This window comes from Sardina pilchardus, chromosome 24, assembly GCF_963854185.1.
Source record: "Sardina pilchardus chromosome 24, fSarPil1.1, whole genome shotgun sequence".
NCBI lineage: Eukaryota > Metazoa > Chordata > Actinopteri > Clupeiformes > Clupeidae > Sardina > Sardina pilchardus.
In genome coordinates, this window is record NC_085017.1 from 17,487,501 (window position 1) to 17,510,000 (window position 22,500).

Sequence of the window (22,500 nt, forward strand, 5' to 3'; positions counted from 1 at the left end):
GCACTCTGGCTCATGGGCCTCCTCTATTTTTCTCTCTTTCTCTTTCTCACGGTCACGCTCATGCTGAGCCGTATCGCTTTCTCTCTCCCTCTGCTCAAAAAGGCCGGAGGATGCCTAGTGCTAAATGAAGGTTGAAGGCCTGGGTCTTTATGCGTGTGTGTGTGTGTGTGTGTGTTTGAGGAAGAAAGAGAGAATGAAAGAGGGAGAGAGAGAAGGAGAGAGAGAGAGAGAGAGAGAAAGTCTCAGCGCAGCCAGACTGCTTAGCCAGACAGAATCTAAGCCATAGCGTCTTCCTCTGTAATCAGCAAAGATGGCAGCAGCACAGCACAGCACAGCATAGCGCACCGAGAAGCTCTCTGGTGCTCCAGCAGTATAGATCCTCGCCCCCACTCCGCCACCTCCACCTCCACCTCCACCTCCAACTCCACCTCCACGTCCTCCAACAGCCAGCAACCAGCAGCAGCAGCAGCGGCAGCAGCAGCACCACCCTCGACACCGCCGAGCATGAATATGCATGGCTCCCGAGGCTGCCAAGCTCCCCGTGCAGCTGATCGCAGCCACTTTAATGAGGACGTACAAATTAAAAATAACACCGGCGTGAGAGAGAGAGGGGGAGGAAGAGAGAGAGAGAGAGAGAGGGTGAGAGAAGGAGGATGAGAGAGGGAGGGAGAGGGAGGGAGAGAGAGGGTGAGAGAGGGAGGCAGAGAGGGTGAGAGAGGGACAGAGAGAGGGTGGGGAAAGAGAGAAGTGCGATGGAAGGAGGTTGGCAGTAGAGGTGTAGATGTAAGTATAGGACGTGTGGGCGGAGAACGTCGGTATCCTCCACTCAAAGTGCTGGGAAGACACTTGTGGAGGTGCTGGGGAGGGGAGTGAAGAGGAAGAGGGGGAGGAGGAGGAGGGGCAGGAAACTGGTGTACAGGATCAGTCAGGAGCCCGTGGGTTGGGAGGTGAGAGGAAGTTGATCGACTTTCACCTCCGCCTTGTTTACACAGGAGTGAAGTGTTTGCGCCGGCGCGTCCAAAAATAGACGCTAAGACAGCGCTGGCGCGCTTCCCTCTCTCTCTCTCTCTCTTTGGCCCATCTGGAGCCGCGTCAGGTTTCCACATCATTTAGCCCAAGAGCAACGCTCGTTAGTTAAGGCGACGCGCCGGTGGCTGGCACACGCGGCCGAGAGAGAAGCCTGTCCAAGTTCTGCTCGCGGCAGCGCTCGGTTCCGGGTCCCCAGGCAACGCCCCCCCCCTCGGATACAACCCTCCCCACCCTTGGCACCCCCCCATCCCACAAGCCCTCTCTCTAATGACCTCCATTGTTCTGCGGAGATCGGCGGTTTCTGTCTCGGACTCCGTCTCTGCTTCCCCCCCCCTCCTCCTTTTCGCCTCTTCCTCTCCGCCTCTTCCTCTTCCCCGGGCCGAGGCGGCGGGATCCGGTAGCGGCGGCCCCTCGCTTCCTCTGTTGGCTTGCCAGCGGCTCAGACGGCGGGAATCAATACGGGCACTCGTTTTACACTCTTTCATCAACATGTCTGATCAGGCCTCCACACACAGGGCGCGCGGGGGGAAAACGGTTGATGTGGAGGGAAGGGGGGGTGCGGTTGGAGGGGGTGGGGGGTGGTGCAGGGAAGATGGGGAGGGGGTTGGGGGTGGGGGTAATATATAGCATTGCCTAGCAACAGCCATCTGAGGAGGATCAACTCCAGACCGCAAGAGTTTGCATTCTTGAGAGAGCTGCAGTGTGTTTGGAGGAAAGAGGAAAGGGGGAGAGGGGAGTTGGACTGCTCCGTCTCACTTTACTCGTGTGTGTGTGTGTGTGTGTGTGTTTTGTGAGCGTGTGTATCGCTTGTCTTCACGAATGAGTAAGTGTGTGTAATGTTTTTTTGTGTTCCTTTGTAAGTGTGTGTGTGTGTGTGTGTGTGTGTGTGTGTGTGCGCCTCATGTATTGGGCCAGTATGAGGGGCCCCATGTGAGAGGCTGCCAGAGAAATGAATAATGTAGTGTAGGCCTGTGGAAGCAACCGGGTCAGTGGTGACTAAGCAACTCTGAGGTCGGGATCTCATATGGTGCAGCCATTCCATCTTATTGTGTGTGTGTGTGTCTGTGTGATTGTGTGTGTGTGTGTGTGTGATGGTGTGTTTGTATGTGCATTTGTGTGTATGCGTCTGCACATGAGTGTGTGTGTGTGTGTGTGTGTGTGTGTGTGTGTGTGTGTGTGTGTGTGTGTGTGTGTCAGCAGGGATGGCGGTGTCCTTGTCCTCACCTCTGCAGGGGGAGGTGGAGGGTTCACACTGCAGTTCAGATGACTGAGCTCATTTAGATGGAGCTGTGAAAAGCCAAGCAGTTCTCATGTGTGTGTGCGTGTGTGTGTGTGTGTGTGTGTGTGTGTGTGTGTGTGTGTGTGTTTGTTCTTGACCTCTGGGCTTGTGTGGGGATCAGCGTACAGTAACACCACAGGGTGTCAACAGAGCCAGGCCAGCCTGTGTGTGTGTGTGTGTGTGTGTTTGTGCAGTTAGCTGTTGTTGAGACTTCAGGTATGTGTGCAGTTTTGTGAAAATCAGTTGTGCTTGCCTGCAGTCTCTCTGTGTATTCGATTCACACAAACTAGAAGAGTGTGCCTGCGCTTTGTATTACATATGCATGGAAGTGTTCGAGCGTTTGTGTGTGTGTGTGTTTGTGTTAGTATCGTGGATCTGTCTCTCTCTCACACACACACACACACACACACACTTATTTATTTGAGGTTGTGCTTCTGTGTATTTGAACTGTATAATGGCTACTGGAGAAGAGAGTGTGTGTGTGTGTGTGCGTGTGTGTGTTAGCCTTGGCTGTGGGTTGTGCAGGTGAAGAGAGGAGAGGGTGAGGGCGGGGTGGGAGGGGGAGGCGTAGGAGGGGAGGCGAGAGAGGAGACGCAGCACTCTGCTTAAATGGAGCTCTTTTAGCACCCCTGTCTCCCCAGCTCCCAGGAGAACAGCACGCTAAATGGGCTGCAGACATCAGCCTCGTGTGTGTGTGTGTGTGTGTGTGTGTGTGTGTGTGTGTGCACTCAGACTAGGGGGTTTGTGTGTCCATGTGTCAAGGTGTGCATATTCCGTGTGTGTGTGCGCGTGCGTGACTTTGTGCATGTGTGCTTGCATCTTCAGTGCAAATCGATTTCCGAGTAACAATGAATGGAGGCAGGATGAAGGAAACAAAAGACAGAAACCGAAGAGAGGAAATGTTTCCTTCTCTCTCTCTCTCTCTCTCTCTCTCTCTCTCTCTCTCTCCCCGTCTCTCCCTCTCATTCTCTCACTGTCTCTCCCTCTCTCTCTCTCTCTCTCTCTCTCTCTCGTTCTCACTCTCCCGCTTCTCTCTCTCTCTCTGTTTCTCTCTCTCTCTCTCTCCTTCTCACTCTGTCTCCTTCCTTCAGCCAGACTACAACCTTAATAACACAAAATTGTCATGGAAATGGAGCGGCTTTCTTCATTTCTTTTTTTTTTCTCTCCGGAGAGGGGAGAGTAGTGGCCTCGTGTGTGTGTGTGTGTGTGTGTGTGTGTGTGTGTGTGGGCCAGAGAGTAAAATGGGCCTGTCAGATGATACCAGTGGACTCCGTTCACAGACTGAGAGAACTACTCTCTGCGTGAGGGCCCCTGCTCGACCTCTAGCCATCTGGATAGGTGTATCATTACCTTCCAGTCGCATTAGTCTATCCATATAGACTGTAGACTGAACAAAAGGCTCGGCTGTGCACAGTGTGATACAGTACAGTAGCTCACGATCAGTTTGGCATTTGGTCGAACGCTGTCAGCGAGACTCTAGACTTCCCCTTTGCCTGACTGGGCTGGGGTGATAACGATGTCATATCCTGTCGGGTGACCCCGAGCGGGCCTGATTGGAGGTGAGATCGCTCACGGACCTGCAGTCAGCGGGACATAATTTCATTTCCCGACATCGGATCTATTCCCTGCGATCACACCGCCTCGGTGCTCTTGGTCTGAAGGCTCTGTGCCTCTTGGCGTAAACATCTCTTATTGTGTTAGCGTTTGCGTGTCTGTGTGTGTGTGTGTGTGTGTGTGTGTGTGTGTGTGTGTGCCTGTGTCTGTGTGTTATGGGCATACATTTATGTGTGTGTGTGCCTGAGAGCGAGTGTGAGTGGAGTTATTTGTGTGTGTGTGTGTGTGTGTGTGTGTGTGTGTGTGTGTGTGTGTGTGTGTGTGTGTGTGTGTGTGTGTGTGTGTGTGTGTGTGTGTGTGTGTGTGTGTGTGTGTTTACCTTCCTTCCACCACTCTGTGTTGTGTGCTCCTTAAAGGCCCCTGGGGTCTGGAACGCGGCGAGCGTGTGCTTCTGTGAGTGCGAGAATCGGATTTGCTCCTTGTTTCTTCCAGCCGGAACACACACACATCATGTGGTTAAGCTGAAGCCTTAAGCAGGCCACAGGAGAAGGGATGTAGTGTGTGTGCGTGTGTGTGTGTGTGTGTGTGTGTGCGTGTGTGTGTGTGTGTGTGTGTGTTGGGGTGTGCACGTGTGCTTGTGTGTGTGTGTGTGTGTGTATGCGTGTATGTGTATGTGTATGCGCAAATGCTTTTGTGTGTGTATGTGTGTGTGCTATGGTAGAGGAGAGTAGCCGTAGAGGGAGGCTGTTGTAGGGCTGTTTATCAGGGATTTGAGCGAGTTCACTTGGCCACTTTATAAATCCTTTAGCATGGCGCTGTATCTATGCATGACCACCGAGTAACCAATATCCTCACTCCTCTTCACTCGTCCCTCCTGTACTCTTCATCCTTCCGCCCACTGTGTTGCAATCTCTCTATCTCTCTCTCTCCCTCTTTCTTGTGTGTGTCCATTCCTGATGAGAGCTGTTCATTTCGTTGAACAGACGGAGTCTGTTTGTCTATTGTTGTACTCTTTCTCTCTTTCTCTCTCTCTCTCTCTGCTCTTGTGAGAGAGTGTGTGTGTGTGTGATTTTCCCAATCGACTCAAATGGAGGACCGGCATAACTTGGCTCACACCCTAGGACACCGTACCTATCTAACACCCGACCCAAAGGCCGCTCAGCCTGACCCAAGCTAGCAGTCTGTGTAATGTCCAATCAAAAGGGAAGGACTTCTGTCTCATAGGTGTCCTTATTCGCGTTGACCAATCAGCTCTGGCCACCACCAGCTCCCACCCAATCAGTGCCCAGTGAGGGGATGTGAGGGGAATTAACGAAACGAAATATCGACCAATCCCCTCCTCCCGTTTCTCACCTTTGCCCCCCACCCCCCAACCTTACCCCCCCCCCCTTCCTCCGCAGAGTCCGGCGAGGACCCCTCCAACGCGGGCGTTCTGGCGGGCGCCATCCTGGGCAGCCTGCTGGCTCTCCTGCTAGTGGCGGCCCTGGTGGCCGTGCTGGTAACGCGCAGCCGTCGCCAGCAGCAACACCGGAGCTACCCCGGCGACGGCGAGGCGGGCGCCTACGGCAACAAGGTCCGCCTCTTCGGCATCGGCGGCGGCGGCAACGGCAACGGCGGCAAGACGAGCAAGAACGGCGGCAACAACAACAACGGGCCCGTGTACTCGTACCGCGAGGGCGAGCCGGACGCGCTGGACGAGAAGCCCAACGACCCGCGGGCCGGTTGCCGCGGTGACAGCCCCACGCCGCACCACATCCTGCTGAGCGAGCGCGACGAGGCCGAGCGGCGCAAGCTGGAGGCCATGGAGGACAGCCAGGAGGAGTACGAGGAAGAGGAGGAGGAGGAGGAGGAAGAGGCCAACAGGTACGACGGCTACGGGTACCACCACCCCCACCACCACCAGCAGCAAGCCGCCGCCCCCCACGCCAGGCCCGCTCTGCCCAACCACGACGGCCAGATCGGCTACATGGACGACGACATGGAGTCCCAGCGCGACGGCTCCGTCATCTCCAGGACAGCCATTTACGTCTGAGAGCAACAGCAGGAGGAAGAGGAGGAGGAGGAGGAGGAAGAGGAGGAGCAGGAGGAGGGAGAGAGAGAGAGAGGAAGGGAGGGATGGGTGGATGAGCGAAACGAAGCGAACGAAGAGGGAAAGTGTTCGAGCATCCCCCAGCGGAGATCAATCATCTGACTCTTGCCTCCCCGCCCCTCGCTCCCAATCTCTGTATCCCTTTTTTTTTTTTTTATCAAGGACAGATGTTTCTAAGATTTGATTGAAACGAGATTATTTGGTTGAATGATGGCTCTGCGCCTGAGCAAGAGGACACGCCTTCACTCCGTCTTCTGGAAACCCCCCAAAAAGAAAAAAAAAACAGAAAAAAATGCAAATACATAAAAATACAAATAAATATGAGTTGCTTTGACACTGTAAGGTTCACTGAGTTCACTCCAGACAAAAACAAGTAAAAAAACAAGATCAACAACAACAAAAATGACAACAATATGAAAAAAGGGACAAGACAATAATGTCATTGCACACCATGAAAACAAAAGTGATAGTGCCGTTGTCATGGGAACAGGACTGTGACAGACATTGACAGACAGCCCCCTACTGTGGTATCGCGGGAGGCTCGGACTCGTCATTGGTGGCTGCCACTCTGTTTTGACTGTGGACAGCGAGCTATGTGAAGTGTGTGTAGGTGAAGGGGCTGTGCTGGGGGTGTGTGTTTTTGTGGGGAGGTGTACCCCCCCCCCCCCCACCCCCCCTTCACTGAGTGGCCCAAGGGGGGAGAGCTCTGGCAGCTGTGGCCCCCGTGCCTGCTGTCAGGAGGAAGGAGGTGATGACTCACGCTCTCTTCCATTTAAGGGGCAAACCGAAAACTCACAGTCGAGAGAGAGGAGTGTGTGGAGTTCCTCTAATGGGAGGCCAATCTGCTCTGTGTGAGTGGATGTATGTGTCTCAGCGTGTGTGTGTGTGTGTGTGTGTGTGTGTGTGTGTGTTTCAGTGTGTGATTGTGAGAGAGAGAGAGCGTGAAACAGGCGAGTGGCTGTTGAGCTGTGACAGTGGCGGAGGAGTAGAAGTAGGATGGGGGGGTAGGGAAGACGTGAAGTGGCCCTGTCTCTCCCTCTTCTTGTATCATCATGTACATACTGTATGTATTTGTTCACATTATCCAGTAGAAACTAAGTGACTTACATGTGAGACTGTGTACAATTCAAATATACAGAGACTGAAATGAACATTTGCTTTTTGTTTTTGACACAAGTGCCATGCACACACTCGCGCACACACACACACACACACAAACACACACACACACACACACACACACACACAAACACACACAAATACACAGACGATTTCTGGACTTCGGAGTGGGCCTGAACATCCAGGCTGGACAACTCCAAAAGAACTCTGCCGCAAACTCGCTCGTCCCATCCCGCAGAGATTGGATTGGATCAGCGTTTTTTTTAAATGCTTTTTTTTTGGCAGTGAACTTGATTAGCCGTATGTCTCCTCACGTCAAAGGAATTTTTCAAAAGCCGACTCTCGGATTCGGGAACAGAGGCAGAATTATGCTCCCCTCTTTCTCTCTCTCTCTCTCTCTCTCTCCCTCTCTCTCCCTCTCTCTCTCTCTTTTCGTTCTCTTCCCTCTTTCTCTTTCCCCCCTTCTCGCTTTCCGTCAGGCCCGGCAGGCACGGTGCCGAAGCCTAGGCGAGCCGAATGTTTAATTCAGAGGGAGGCGGTGTAAATCGCGGCACGTCGGCCTGCCGAGAGCGGATGATATCCAGAACACCCTTGATTAATCCTGTTATATCAGCGCAGAGGATTGGACTACTTGAATCGAACTCTCTGCTCCTCGCGCGCGAAAAAAAAATAGAAAATCACGGCTTCTGAACCTTCTGTAAACATCTTTAGTATTTTTTTTTTTTTTTAGAAATTTGCTGTCTTACAATAAATAAATATATATATGTGTGTGTGCGTATTATATATAAATATATATATAAAAAACAAGGAAAAAGGAAAGTTGAGAGAGAAAATCAAGTTGACTGATGCGATGGATTTAGGGAGAGGGTACGGAGGGATTCATAGTTGACCTTGTTGAGGAAAAATGCACTGAGTGAAGCTATGTTTTGAGATGTTTGTGTGTGTGCGCGAGTGTGTTTATGTATGTGTGTGTGTGTGTGTGTGTGTTTTGGGGGCTTATACTGGCCCAGTGTGTGTGCCAGCCAGATACGGGCCTGTTAAAGTTCTAAGCCTGACTGCATATGCCATTGAGTTCCTCTGAGTCCACAGACTTGAAAAGCTGCCAGTCGTGGAAAGAGGTTAAGGGGGCTAACTCCTCATGCAGTATGTTCGGCTGAAAGATTAGAGATGTTCACTCCAGTGTGTGTGTGTGTGTGTGTGTGTGTGTGTGTGTGTGTGTGTGTGAGAAAGAGAGAGAGAGCTGGAGTGTTTCCTTGCGTGCCTGCTGAGTGAACAAAGTCCAAATGATCCTTTTTTTTCTCTAACTAAATCCTTATAGTTGGACATTTGCGAATGTGTGAGGGAGTGAGCATGGTTGCCTATGCGCGTGTGTGTGTGTGTATGCGCATGTGTGTGCCCGTGTTTGTGTGTGTGAGGGTGCATTACTTTGTTGATAAATATGTGCAAGCATGTCCGCGTACTCCAAAATGCTGATTCACTGCCTATTTCATCTGACAAGTGTGCAGAGGGGGTTGGGAGTGTGTGTGTGTGTGTGTGTGAGTGTGTGTGTGGGGGGTACTTTGCATAATGCCATGCATATGGGTGGCTGAGCTCGCCGTTACTTTTTTTCCCACTCTCTCTCTGATTCACTACTCTGTGTCACTGCACTGATGGGGGTGGGTGGGGTGTAGGATTTGGTCCAATTCATGCTGCTCTGAGTTCTACTCCGTAACGAGCTCTCACACACACACATGCACAGCACACACAAAGCGCACATATTCACACACACTTGTACTGTATATCCACACCCACATACACACATATGCATGCCCCTCTCACGCACACACACACACACACACACACACACACACTCACTCACACATATTTAGATTATATTTATTCATTTGACACACACACACAAATTCACTCTAGAATTCAGAGATGTGAACACTGATTGCGTCTGAGGTGTCTGATGATGGCCTTGAAGACATTTGCCAAGGCCGGTGTCATGGTGACACAGTCAAACAAGAGATATTTTCTCTTTCTTTTTTTTTGCTTTAATGCTGAGCTCCAATCTGAAATGAGATCATCACCTCACAAATGAGCTCCGCTCCTCCATTATGTAAAGGGCCATGTCCTCTTCGGTTCATCTAACCGACCTCCCCATCCCCCTCCTCCTCCCCCTCCCCCCCACACCTATGTCCAACTCCCTCCCTGACCCCCCCGTCCAACCCCCCTCCCTCGTCCAACCGAAATCATTTCAGGCACAAGTGATTCATCGGAAAGGTCAGGGATTAGTGTAATAGCTTCTGTCGGTACGCAAATCAAACAGGTAGGCCTGGCGAGTGGAAGCTCTCTCAGGTATATAATGAACTTTAAGATGCCAATCCACAGCGCGACAAAGCAATTAAAAGGAGGGCCCTGTGGCTCGCCATGAAACAAAGAGGAGAGCGGGGAACGAGACTGAGAAGCAAGGATAATGAGAAAGTGGCGGAGAAAGAGTCGGGAGGAGGGAGGGAGGGAAAGGGGGATGAGAGGAGGAGGAGAGGAGAGGAAGTGATGTGCTTTTAGCCTGCGTAAATAACCTGAGGTTTTCTAGTTCAGTGACCATAAGCGCTAGGCTAATATCCCTCTGATTGCGTGTAGTTCCACCAGGAATAGCGACCTAGTGGTCGAATGGGCCCAGGGAATAAATGGCCTTGAAGAGGGTTTGACTCTAATGTTGCGGGATCAAATGTGAGGGCTGCACTATTTGACGGGCATTTACTGTCTGGAGAGGACAACCTGTTGAAATTAGCGACTAGGGTGTTTCAGAAAATAACGCTAACAAAGCTGCCGCACTTACCTTTTTTTGGCCTTGGGAGGCAATTAGGAAGCAAATTAATGTAAGATGTTGCAATGTTAATCGTTCCCATCCACGTTGAGCTCTGATTTCATCCGTGTTATCTCCTGCCGTGTGTGTTGACACACACGCGCGACTTGTGGCTAATCTAGCATGGTAGACCAGTTCACTTGAGCAGATTTCACAAACAACAGCATGCACAGTTTTTGCTGGCAGCAATTAGTTGCTCCTAAAGCGAGTCTCCTGTAAAGGTAGAGGACGGTGACCTCGCGGCGTCCACCACCAGTGAAGTGTGTGCGGCTCACTGGCCGCCTGTGGAGTGCTGCGGCTGCTACTGCGGCCGCTGCTGCTGCTAGGGCTTGCTTAGCGAGGAGGGCGGCGAGGTCAGAGAGCTTAGTCACCCGGCAGGACCACGGAGGCATCAGCTGCTCCTGCGCCGACGGACTGCGTCCCTCACCTGCTGTCGAGGTCATCTGCGGAGACACACACACACACACACACACACATAAACATACACACACACACAAACATAAACATACACGCACACACACCAACAAACATTGCACAACCACACATGACACTATCATAATAAATTCTTGTTGAATGGAAAATATAGCAGAAGGGGGGGGGGGGGTTGGGGTGATTCTGCAAAGGATTGTGGGTAAAGTACCATTGCCTTGATGCAGAGTGGTCATGATTGTGTTGCTGGGCAGGTGTTCTGTACATAACGTCACGGTACGAGCTTCTAGCCCCCATCATAGGCCGACATCGCTAACAGGGCATAGTGTTTTCTCTCCTAAATGGTGTCTTAGCTTGGTTATCCATCTTTTTCCTCTCCTTTTGTGAGCTTGTGCAGATGTTAATCTTGATGTGATTGAGGTGTCAATAATGTCTACATTACTATCAAAAAAAAAAGTGTACGTGTATGAATATGATGTATTCATTATTATGTTGCAGAACTATGATGGGAAAAGATGTTATTTTCAAAGTGCTGTAGCTGACAGGTGTATCGCCCCAGTGTTCCAAACACCGCACGCTGGCTCTGCTGCAGAGAAAGCCCATAATAACAGCCCGGTATGGCCTTAACCGCTGTTGCACACGGGTAATTATCTTATGAAGGGAGAGAGGGACAATGAGAGCCGGGCACTTAGAGGCGGTCGGCAGAGATGCGGCGTACTGTACATAAACACTGACACGCTCCAAGAAATCGCCAAATTACAGATGCACACCCACACAGATGTGAGAGCACACACACCATCTCTCTTTTTCTCACACACACTCTCACAAACAAACAAATGCAAACACATACGCACACACACACACACACACACACACACACACACACACACACACACACACACACACACACATTTAAATGCTCAGACTAATCTTTTCAATGAATCCTGCTTACGCACACCTACCCATGTGGTACGCGTATGCCTTATACCTTGTGCACACACACACACACACACACACACTCCCCCTCTCGCAGACTCTTGCCAGATTACCATTGCTTCTCCCGCACCCACCCGAGTCGAAGCCTCAGAAGCTCAGCAGTAGTAGGACATGGTCTCTGCTCCGTCACAGACAGAAAAGAAAGCCAAATAGAACATTTCACGCCCCACCCGCCCCCCACCCCCCACCCCCCACCCCCTGCTCTCCTTCCCATAGCCTTCTACACCCCCCATCCCCACCCCCCCACCCCCACCCCAGTTGGCCGATTCCCCCACAGTGCATTTCTGTGGCGCGGCGGCCATGGCGGGCGGTCGGCACGCGGGCAGGCAGGATGCGGAACAATGCCTGATGTTTCAGGCCCTCTCGGGTTCCTCCAGGGCTAGCGGTGGTTATTAAGACAAAAAAAAAGAGAAAAAGAAAGAAAAAGAAAAAGGAAGAGAAAAAAAAACGGCTAAAAAAAAGAAGCAAAGGAAAAAAGGACACAGAAAAAAAAGAACAGATATAGGTCACGCCACCCCCAATTCCTGTCCTCTGCACTAATCTCAAGACAAGCAAACAAAAGCCTTAAAACCCACTATCCCCTTTGCTTGTAGCTCTGCTGCCTGCGTGTACACAAGTATAAATAAATCAGCGCGGTCTTGCTGAGAGCATCAGTAATGTATGTGGCTGTGTTAGCGCACGCTCTCTCACTCTCTCCCGCTCCGCCATGGAGAACAAGAGGATTGCAGATTTCTGTCCCTCTTGTTGTGCTGCAGTGATGCGTTTTTTTTTTTTTTTTTTGTCGTCCTTCTTTGGTTTATTATTTCATTTTTTAATGTTTCTTTGTGTGTATTGTGCAGATTGTGAAATGTTTAATCTAAAGGGTGTTTGGGGGGGAGCCGAGGTTTCAATCTGGTTTTGATTCAAAGAGGCTGTACGCTTTCTCTCTCTCTCTCTCTCTCTTTTTGTCTGCTGGGTCTCTCTCTGTCTTTATCTCTCACCATGTGTCTGCTGATGTTATATAAATATATATATATTGTTGTTTTGAAAGACATTAGATTTTGAGCTCCAGTTTTGTCACGTCACATTATTTTTGTATTCTGGTTGTAATTAAAGTTTGTGGGGATTTGTACAAATGATTCGGTATTTGTCGTTTTTTCCTGTTATCTCTCGCTCTCTCTCTCTCCCTCCTTCTATCCCTCTCCCTCCCTCCCTCCCTCCCCTCTCTTCTGTTATTTATTCTCTCTCACCCTTAATGTAAGCAGCACCTCTTCGACAAGCAGCACTCTCTCAACCTTCCATTCAGTCCTCCTCCTCCTCTCTCCTCAAGAGATCAAGAGTCTGCTTCAGACATGCACAGAAATTCATGGCCCCAGTGTAGCAGTGTTTCATAGAGGCCCCATTGTCTGTAAAGTCCTCAGGAGTGATTTTCAAAAGGAAAAGCTATAGTTACAGGACATATACTGTAGCTGGTAGAGTGGAGCAAGCACAGCTCTCTCTCTCTCTCTCCGCGGCGTTTCAAATCGTTCCAATGTGACCCATGAATATGCGCCCACAAGGCTGGCCCCAGAACTGAGTGGACTCAGATGTGTTTGTGCTGCATCACACTGATGATCGGATTTGCCTGAGGCGCTGGATCTGAGAGGGTTGGGTTTTTTTTTTCTTTTTTTTTTGCCAGTTTATACATTTTTTTTTTTTTTTTTTGCAGGTGTTCTGCCACATTAGCTGGGATAAAGTGAGCTTTTGACAGAACTTTTTTTTTTTGTAATTTATTTTTGTTGTTGTCTTTGTGTGTCTGTGTGTGCGTGCGTGCGTGCCTGTGCGCGCGTACCTGATGTGTGTGTGTGTGTGTGTGTGTGTGTGTGTGTGTGTGTGTGTGTGTGTGTGTGTGTGTGTGTGTGTGTGTGTGAGTGTGTGAGTGTGTGTGTGCACGTGCACGTGTGCGTATGGCAAGCCACTCGTCTTTCTTGAGGGTCCTTGCCTGGCTTGCGTCTGTCGCCTTGACAACGCCTCTTGCCCTGGTACAATACCACTCTGGCCACCAAGGTCCCTCTTTGTGCTTTCTGTCCTTTGTCTGGTGGTACAAGGACAGCACACCTCGACTGATAGTGATGTCAGTGTGTCCACACACACACACACACACACACACACACACACACACACACACATTGCCCGGGGAATCGTCAGGACGCATTTATGAAGTCAGAATTCACCTTTTTTTTTGCGTTTCGCGTTGTTCTGATTTCACACGTCAGCCTTTGTTTCCGTCTCGTGGCCCCCATGCAGCACCTGCGTTGTGTTGAGCGCAGGCGGCCACACCAAAACAGTGACAGAACAGATTTTACATCTCTGTTCCACCGCCGCTGGAGAGGCCAACTGAGGCACAGGGAGCCCTCGATGCTGTTTTAATAGCTGCACGCTTGTTTCGTCTCGACCGACCCACCAGGTAAATCTACCTCCTCCCCACCCACCCACCTCGCCATCAAGTATTCATGATCTGCCTGAAGGCAGTGGCGAGCAGATCGGCTTTAAATATTCCTGGACAAACAGACTGCGCCATCATTTCTTTCACACGGCGGTGCCGCTCATAAACCAGTCGGCGCTGCGCGAGAGAATCCCTCCATCCCTCCCTCCCTCCCTCCCTCCCCTTGTCCCCCTTCTTTTCATCCCTCTGTCCGTATCGCATCCTTATCGTGTAGACTAGTATTAAAAGGGGCTGATGCAATGTTAGTTTTAATGCTACATTTTTACGTGCTGTGTTTTGTTGTCAGACAGCCAAGGATGCGGAGAAGTCTTTTGCAGCACTTAGGGGGTGTAATGAATGTTTTATAGTGCTGCCATGTAGCCGTCTCCGTCTTGTTTAACACGTTGCATTTAGCCCGGCAGTTAAATGTGACGGATGCCGAGACTGAAGCCTTAAAGCTCTTGATGGCTTTTGGAATCAGGTACGGCTTTGTGGGGTTGTTGACAGCAGAGCTGGTTGTGTGTTGAGGCAAGGCCCTCTCTTTTGCTCTTGGCTGCTACCTTTTTCTCCTTTTATTCACTAGCTCAATACCACTACACTACTAGTGGCACTACCCCATTCTCTGTCCTGGTTTGGTACTGGTCCTTGTTTGGACTGGGTCTGTTCCTTTCACTCTCAATCTCTCTCTCTCTCTCTCTCTCTCTCTCTCTCTCTCTCTCTCTCTCTCTCTGTAGGTTTTTAAGGTGTTTTTGAGCTATGGAAATACCTTTTTCTCCTTTTATTCACAAGCTCAATGCCTCTACACTACTAGTGGCACTACCCCATTCTCTCTCCTGGTTTGGTACTGGTCCTTGTTTGGACCGGGTCTGTTCCTTTCACTCTCAATCTCTCTCTCTCTCTCTCTCTCTCTCTCTCTCTCTCTCTCTCTGTCTGTAGGTTTTTAAGGTGTTTTTGAGCTATGGAATGGTCCAATAAAAGGGTTTTATAAAAGTCTCTCTCTCTCTCTCTCACTCTCACTCTCACTGTCTCTTTCTCTCTCTCTCTCTCATGCTCTCCATTTTTTCCTATTGTTCTCAGGTCTGCCCTTGCTCTCAGTCCTTTCTTTTCTGTTATGTCCAGCAAGAAGGGCCCTTGAAGGGGAGAAACACATTTTATTTCAATTTATTTTATTTACTCAGTCTTGCTTTTTGCTGTTGTCTCTCTCCATCTCTCCTTTGCTTGTCCTCTCTATATTTTTATCTGCCTCTCTGCAGTGCTCCCACTCCATATCTCTCTCTTCAGTCTCCCATCTGTTCACTCTCCCTCCCTCCCTCCCTCCCTCCCTCCCTCCCTCCCTCTTTCTCTCCTGAGAATCTCTACTTCAGTCACTATCTTTGTCTTCCCTCATCTTCTCTCTACTGACTCTCCCTCCTCCATCTCAGGCTCCATCTCCCTCCTCCTCCTCCTCCTCCTCCTCACCTCCTCTACCTCCTCCACCTCCTCCTCCTTTACCCTCCCAACCCCACCCGAGCCTCCTCACGCTTGTCATGAGTGGGGAAGCGTGGAGCGGGTTCAAACGCACCCCGTCCCGGTTCCGCTCGATCTGATCAGCCGCACTTGTCTTCCTTTCATCTGCCGGGGATCTCGGCTATCGCGTGGCGCGTCACGTCACGGCGACGCGCGATCTCGAGCTCGCCTCGAGACGTTTCAAGGTAGATGCACGCAGCGGGTGGAAAATGCCGTTCGCCAGTCACGGAGGGGTGGGGGGGGAGACTTCTCGCACAGTTTTCCGCCACGGAATTCCGAAGCTTAGCTCGGCGCTCCGCTCGTATGGAGGCCCACAGCGGTTTGCTAACACCTCGCCTCCGCCTCTTCTCCTCCCTCCCTCCCTCTCTCTCTTTCTTCCCTCGCTCTTTCGGTCCGTCTCCCAGCGTGTGACGGCAGAGCCCGAGGAGATGCCTCCGAGTCCACTTTCCCTCGGGCGAGTGTCCACACGGCTTTAAATTAGAGAGGATTAGGACGCCAGTGCTGTTGCGCGCGGGACACACACACACACACACACACACACACACACACACACACACACACACACACACACACACACACACACACACACACACACACAAACACAAACACCCTCTGTCTGTTTTTGTACATCTGCAGAGGCTGGCTGTAAACTCCGAGACGGCATGCGGCAGGGTAATTTCAGAGGCTTTCAGCGCCGTGTTTGCAGCCCAGATGAATAGAACGCGTGGCTTCAGACGTTCTTCCACTTTTTGACCAAAAAGACGACAAATAGTTTGATGCGATTTTCCTCCCTGCCTTGCCATTTAGCATCGCAGATAACGTCAAACCAAAGGTCTAGAAATGGGAGAACCGAAGCGGTGTATCCCCTTTACACCAATTCTTAAAGCAGGTTGAACTCGAGAGAGCCTTTAAGAGTCCACGAGGTCTGAATAGAGGCTGCAAATGGACCCAAAACAGCCGTACCTGTTAATTCGAGCACGAAAAGACCGAAACGCACACCGGGCGTTAAGCACACTGGAAACATGAAGGAGCCGGTAGCCCATCTCTGTGTTGACTTTTCATTTACCAGTGCTTGCGTAGGGCTTTATTGTAGTTTAATGTGGAGGTAATGAGTCCGGGAGCTCTCCTCCACTGTAAAACATTTCAAAGAAAGTATTTTATTTCCATGAAATATATTATGTATCAGACAAAAAAGGCCTCGGCTTGAAGAAAAGGGATAGAGCGAGAGAGAAAGAGATAGAAAAGCACGTTCACCTGTCCTCGGTTGTCTCTCTTCTTTCTTCGGCAGCCACTTCAGATGATAAAATGAAATAAAAAGCGAAGGGTGAAAAAAGTCAACAAGTTAGAAAAATAAATAAAATAAAAAAATACACAGTCTGAAGAACTGTCTGTGGCGGTCTGCTGCCCTGAGGGCTTGGCTACTTGGCGGCTGTCGTTTGTCTTGCTGACCTTACACAGAGGTCAGTGGGTCGGCACACAGGGAAGTGTGTGTGTGTGTGTGTGTGTGTGTGTGTGTGTGTGTGTAAGAGAGCGGGCTTACTATCGACAGGCTCTAATGGCTTGGTCTGTGATCGGCTAATGGACCGCTAGGGTGTCTGCGGGGGGGCAATTAACAAGTACGCCTGGGAGAGAGATGTTTGTGTGTGTTTGTGTGTGTGTATGAAGCCTTGGAGATAGCGGAGTGTTTGTGTGTGTGTGTGTGTGTGTGAGAGAGAGAGAGTGTATGAAGAATGAAAGAGAGGAAGAGAGATGTGTGTTTATATCTTTTTAATAACGAGTCCCCGGTTCGCACAATCCCTCTCTTCCTCGCGTGTCCTAGATTGCTCCTCTGAGTGCATTTGTCTCTTTCGCGTGTGTCACTTCGCATGAGTGTTTAATAAGCCTCGGCGGACGGCCCCATGCGTTTCTATGCATGCTACTGTATGTATGAATTGTATGTAGATGTATGCACATATATACAGTATGGCAGGGTGCAGCGTTCCCTCGCCTCCCGACTTCTGACTGGCCTGAATGGATTGACACAGATTGACAGATAAATGGCCTAAATCGGCTTAGCCGCTCTATCTTAGTGTCACTCAGATGCACAGGATTTGTGCTCTTGACTGTTGCCTCCCTTTCCTCTCTCTGTCTGTCACAAACACACACTATGCAACACACACACACACACACACCACACACACTGAAACACCACACACATACAAATACCACACTACACACACACACACACACACATACGCACACACACACACACACACACACACACACCACACCACACACGCGCACACACACACAATACCAGCATATACACACTCGAGCGACTAGCTTTTCTCGTTTAGATGTTGCTGACAAGACAATGCATTGTGTCTGGGAGTCAGCCCTCCTACCTGTCGAGGTGTTATGGTTGAAAATAGAACCCTGCTCACACATATACACACACACACACACACACACACACACACACACACACACATATATATATGCCATCAACCCTTGCCATTTGACCTCCTACAAATTCCACTCCAATACGAGAAGAGAGCAGAGCAGACAGAGGTGCCTGAACCGTGTTTTGTTGCTGGATCGTTGGAGGCACTGATTTCTGGTCAGTTGTCTGTTATCATCGCGCCGGTCGGAGGTCACGGCGAGTGAATGACGTGAACACAGCCACCTCTGACTCCGAAACTGTTTCAGAGTCAGTTGCTCTCATGGACACCGGAGGTCAGGCGGAAGAGAACAATGTTATCGCAGCCCAGCCCTGACATGAGGGCAGGGTGTGCCGCCTCTCATTTCATTTCTTCCCTCTCTCGGCACCCTGTGTGTGTGTGTGTGTGTGTGTGTGTGTGTGTGTGTGTGTGTGTGTGTGTGTGTGTGTGTGTGTGTGTGTGTGTGTGTGTGTGTGTGTGTGTGTGTGTGTGTGTGTGTGTGTGTGAGGGAAAGGCTTAAGTTTGAAATGGAGAGCACGTTCTTGTCTTGAGTCCTGTTTCTTCAGAGTGATGCGCGTCAGAGGCGGAATGCTAACACCTCTCTTCAGCCATTTAATTGAACCCCCCCCCCCCGCTTCGCTTCTGCGGCTGTGAACGGCTCGTGACGTCTCCCTCTTTTCCAGCCGTCTGATGGAACAGAATGTGCCCAGCCTATTTGATCCCACACTGATAACGGCAGCATGGCAGTGCCCTCGTCACCCCGAGACCAGACAATAGTCTCGGTTGTTCTCCCCGGCAGCCAGTCGCAGGTCTGACCTTAGCCACAGCGTCGCACGGTTACAAGGTAGCCATGCTTTCGCAGCCTGTTCTGCACAGTGGCGACCGTAATCTACTGCGAACGAACACAGCGGGCAGCAGCAGGAGCGCATCATTGGAGGACAGACGGCGGGGAATGTGCCGATTGTCGGCGTGATGGATAGATAGCTTCTCAGGGCGCTGCTTCTGTTTAGAAGTTGGTTTCATTTTTTAGAGAGAGAAGTTTGAACTTTGCTGGCTCATTTGTCACTCGATATATATGAGCGACTGTGTGAAATTGAGTGTGTTTTGCGCGTGTTTGTGGAGGGAGGGTGGTAGTAATTTTGCGGCGACTGTGTGGACTGTTGTTGGCTACTGCGTTGTCCAGTGTAAACACCTTTTGGAACGTAAGGTGTGTGTGTGTGTGCGTGTGTGTGTGTGTGTGTGTGTGTGTGTGTGTGTGTGTGTGTGTGTGTGTGTGTGTGTGTGTGTGTGTGTGTGTGTGGCGGAGACTTGAGCCTATCTTCACATGTGTTCCTGTGGCACAATGCGCTGAGAAATAAGTGTGAGAATCTGCACCATCACCCACCACCTCTAACCCCCACGCCACAAGCGGTGCTAATCTGTTTTTCCGATCTGCCGTTGATGACCTGATTACATATCATCTAGAGAAAAGTCCCTAACAGTCCTTATAGTTCATACAGTGTCTCTCTCTGTGTGTGTGTGTGTGTGTGTGTGTGTGTGTGTGTGTGTCCCTAACAGTCCTTATAGTTCGTACAGTCATCTCCACTATTTGCGCTGTTGTCCGGAAAAGGTGTGAAAAGGACTTTCTCATAATGACTCAATGGCTCAACGAAAGACATTCGTTACTCAGAAATGTCCCCCTCACACTCACCTAGAGAAAAAAAAAACAGTAAATTATATCTGAAGCAAAAGCCCCATCCTGAGAAGGTCAGCCGTTGACATCTCTGCCCAGCTCCTTCCTGATTGCAAAACAGAAAGTAATTTTTCATTGCGTGTAGCCTACCCTGCCTGCTGCCATTTGTTAATGTGAGTTCTCCTGCGAGAGCAAAAAAACAATGAAAAACAATGAAAACCTCACACTGGCTGGATGTGCATTTGTGCACAAACACACACACACACACACACACACACATATATGTGTGTGTGTGGTTTATTCCAGGATCTTTTGGCCCCACTCCACCAGAGGCAGTCCGATTACTGTTGTTCACACAGCTGTGTGCAGAGAAAACACGTTTAGAAAAAAAAAAAAAAAAAAGAAAAGGCAAATAATAATAATGCAAGAAAACTCCTGGGCAGCGGATTAGATTAGTATTCCGGCCGCACAACCGTCGTCATTACGCCGTGGCCCACAGAGCTAAATTAATGCGTTAAACATGCGCTGTCATTTCACTTAGCTTCGCTCTATTCCATTTGTGCGAGGCGAGCAGCCCTGTGATGTTAAATATGTGTTGCTCCGAGGCTTGTTTGCAGTTCATTTCCAGCCAGGCCCCTCGTGGAAATCCTAGTCACGGTCAGAACTACTGAAAGATTCACCCCGCTGCCGATTCCCTTTTTTTTTTTAATTGGCCAGATCTCAAGGTCTGTCCTTGTAATTGGTTGGTTATCGCCTCGATCTGTCTTTTAATTGGTCATTTGTTGACTGTAATTGGTCACAGATCGTTGTAATGAAGCTTTGGAGCTTCCAAAGCCCCCACTCTTGTGAAAAGGTGGGATTGATGAAGCAGGTAGTAAGTGGTTTCCCGAGATACCTTTGTGCCTTGGTGTGTGTGTGTGTATGTGTGTGTGTGTGTGTGTGTGTTTTCCTGTGCTTGTGTGTATACGTGTGCATATTCGTGAGGGCACACGTGGAAGTGGGGGGGGAATATTCACGCTCCCAAGAATAGATCTGAAAGACGGAAATGATTTTGATGTGATATGCAGTGTGTGCGTGCGCATTGGTGTGCGGGCTTGCGTGTGTGTGTGTCACAGTGTGTGTGTGTGTGTGTGTGTGTCTGTGTGTGTGTGTGTGTGTGTGTGGGGCTCCAGGCGTATCATTCAATGTTTAATCCACAGTTTCCCCGCCTGCACGATTCCCAATAGGCACTCCAACTTCAGCTCCTCATCTACTGCGGAACAGAGAGAGAGAGAGAGAGAGAGAGAGAGAGAGGGAGAGAGAGAGAGAGAGAGAGAGAGAGAGAGAGGGAGAGAGAGAGATAGTTGGGGAAGAGAGAGAGAGGGATAAAAATAGAGGGGTGAGAGAGAAGAGAGAACAAGTCAGTGGAGGAGAGAGTTGGAAAGCCATTGAGAGTGAGAATATGAGAAATGGAAAGAGCGAGAGGATGAGAGAGAGAGAGAGAGAGAGAGAGAGAGAGAGAGAGAGAGAGAGAGAGAGAGAAAGAAAAAGAGAGGGAGAGAGAGGGAGAATGTGGGGCTATAGAGGGTATGGAGTGAGCACAAGAGAAAGAGTGAGAGAGAGAAAGAGGCAGGAGGGGTGAAGCAATTGCGAAAGCGAAAGCGGGAGAGGGGAGGAAAATTGGCAAAATGAGCACTGGGCTGATTTTCTGGGGGTTTTATTTTTCTGAGATCATCATCTTTCCAGGGGGGAATCTAATGCATGGCACGCTACTGTGTTCTCGCTCTCTCTCACTCTAACTCTCTCTCTTTCTCTCTCTCTCTTTCATTCTCTCTCTCTCTGTGTGTGTGTGTGTGTGTGTGTGTGTGCGCGCGCACTGCTCTGCTGCGAGACTGCCGATAAATACACTCCTGCAAAGACCCAGGGTGTTTGTGTATATCAGAATCAATAACGTCTTTGAGGGGCTTTGGCTACTTGTGTGCTGGTGAGCGCACCTTTGCTCCCCTCCGTGTCAGAGCGAAATCAGAATAAGTCTCCTATTTCTCCTTCTCTTTGCCTCCATTTGTGTTTTATCTTTCTTTTTGCTCCCCGTGTGTGTGTGTGTGTGTGTGTGTGTGTGTGTGTGCGCCCTCCTCCGTCGGGGGAGTCTCTGTAGCCCAAAGCAGATCTGAAATTCTCTTTCTTGCGCGTCTGCGCTTATTTATCAGTTTTTTCGCTACCTGTCTCCTCTGCTTTCGGCGCTGTTTTTCGCCGCCATTTCATCATCTCTCACGATCTGTCCCAACAACTCATAAATAGACACGCTATTAAATTGTTCTGAAGGAACATGAGATTTCCCATGAAATCTCCCTACATCTCGCATGTGTGTATGTGTGTGTGTGTCTGTGTGTCTGCGCAATTTGAATCTGCACACAAATTTGCGCGCACACACACACACACACACACACACACACACACACACACACACACACAGATGGTTTCCTTCTATTTTCCACAGACACACATACCCACTCCCACTCTTTTCATACATACAAGCCACACTGATGCTTTCCCTCAATTTCTCTTTCTATTCACTCACAAGCAGACACACATATGCACTCATCACACACACAAACACACACACGCACACACACACACACACACAGATGAATTCATAATCTTCCTGTTATTCTCCTTGCTTTCCGGTCTCTTTCAAGCAAACACACATAATTCACTTTTGTCACACACATGCACACATGCACACATGAACACACACACACACACACACACACACACACACACACACACACTCTCACACACACACACACGCACAGACACACCTACACACAAGCACACAAGCACACATTTTGTTGTAATAAACACACCTACGCCCCCCCCCTCCCACCCCTTCCACTTCATTTGAAATGCTTTTGTCTGCGTTTATCGGAGCCTCTATCTCTGTCCTCGTCCTCCATCACTCATTGTGTGGATCACCCGCCAGCTTCGCTCTGTCTGTTCTGCATCGCCTCTCTTCCTCTTCACTTCCTCTCTGTCTTCCTCTTCCTCTTCCTCGCTTCCTCCCTCCCTCATCTCTGTTATCCGCTCAGTCCATCTTCCACCGTCACGCGTCTCAGCCTCTCTCTCTCCCTCTCTCT

The 22,500-nt window shown here is 50.0% G+C and overlaps 1 protein-coding gene across 2 annotated transcripts in view; it reads left to right on the forward strand.

Annotated features, from left to right (window-relative positions):
• Positions 1-22,500, forward strand: part of pvrl2l (PVR cell adhesion molecule related 2 like) — a 111,965-nt gene that overhangs the window by 51,230 nt on the left and 38,235 nt on the right. Inside the window, exon 7 of one of the 2 annotated variants that reach the window (XM_062529160.1) lies at positions 5,263-7,076. The exons of the other annotated variant lie outside the window; for it this stretch is intronic. Within the exon in view, the coding sequence (XP_062385144.1) occupies positions 5,263-5,894 (632 nt within the window). The 3' untranslated portion in view covers positions 5,895-7,076. Of the gene's footprint in view, positions 1-5,262; positions 7,077-22,500 lie in introns of those variants that run through there. 2 annotated transcript variants of the gene reach the window in all.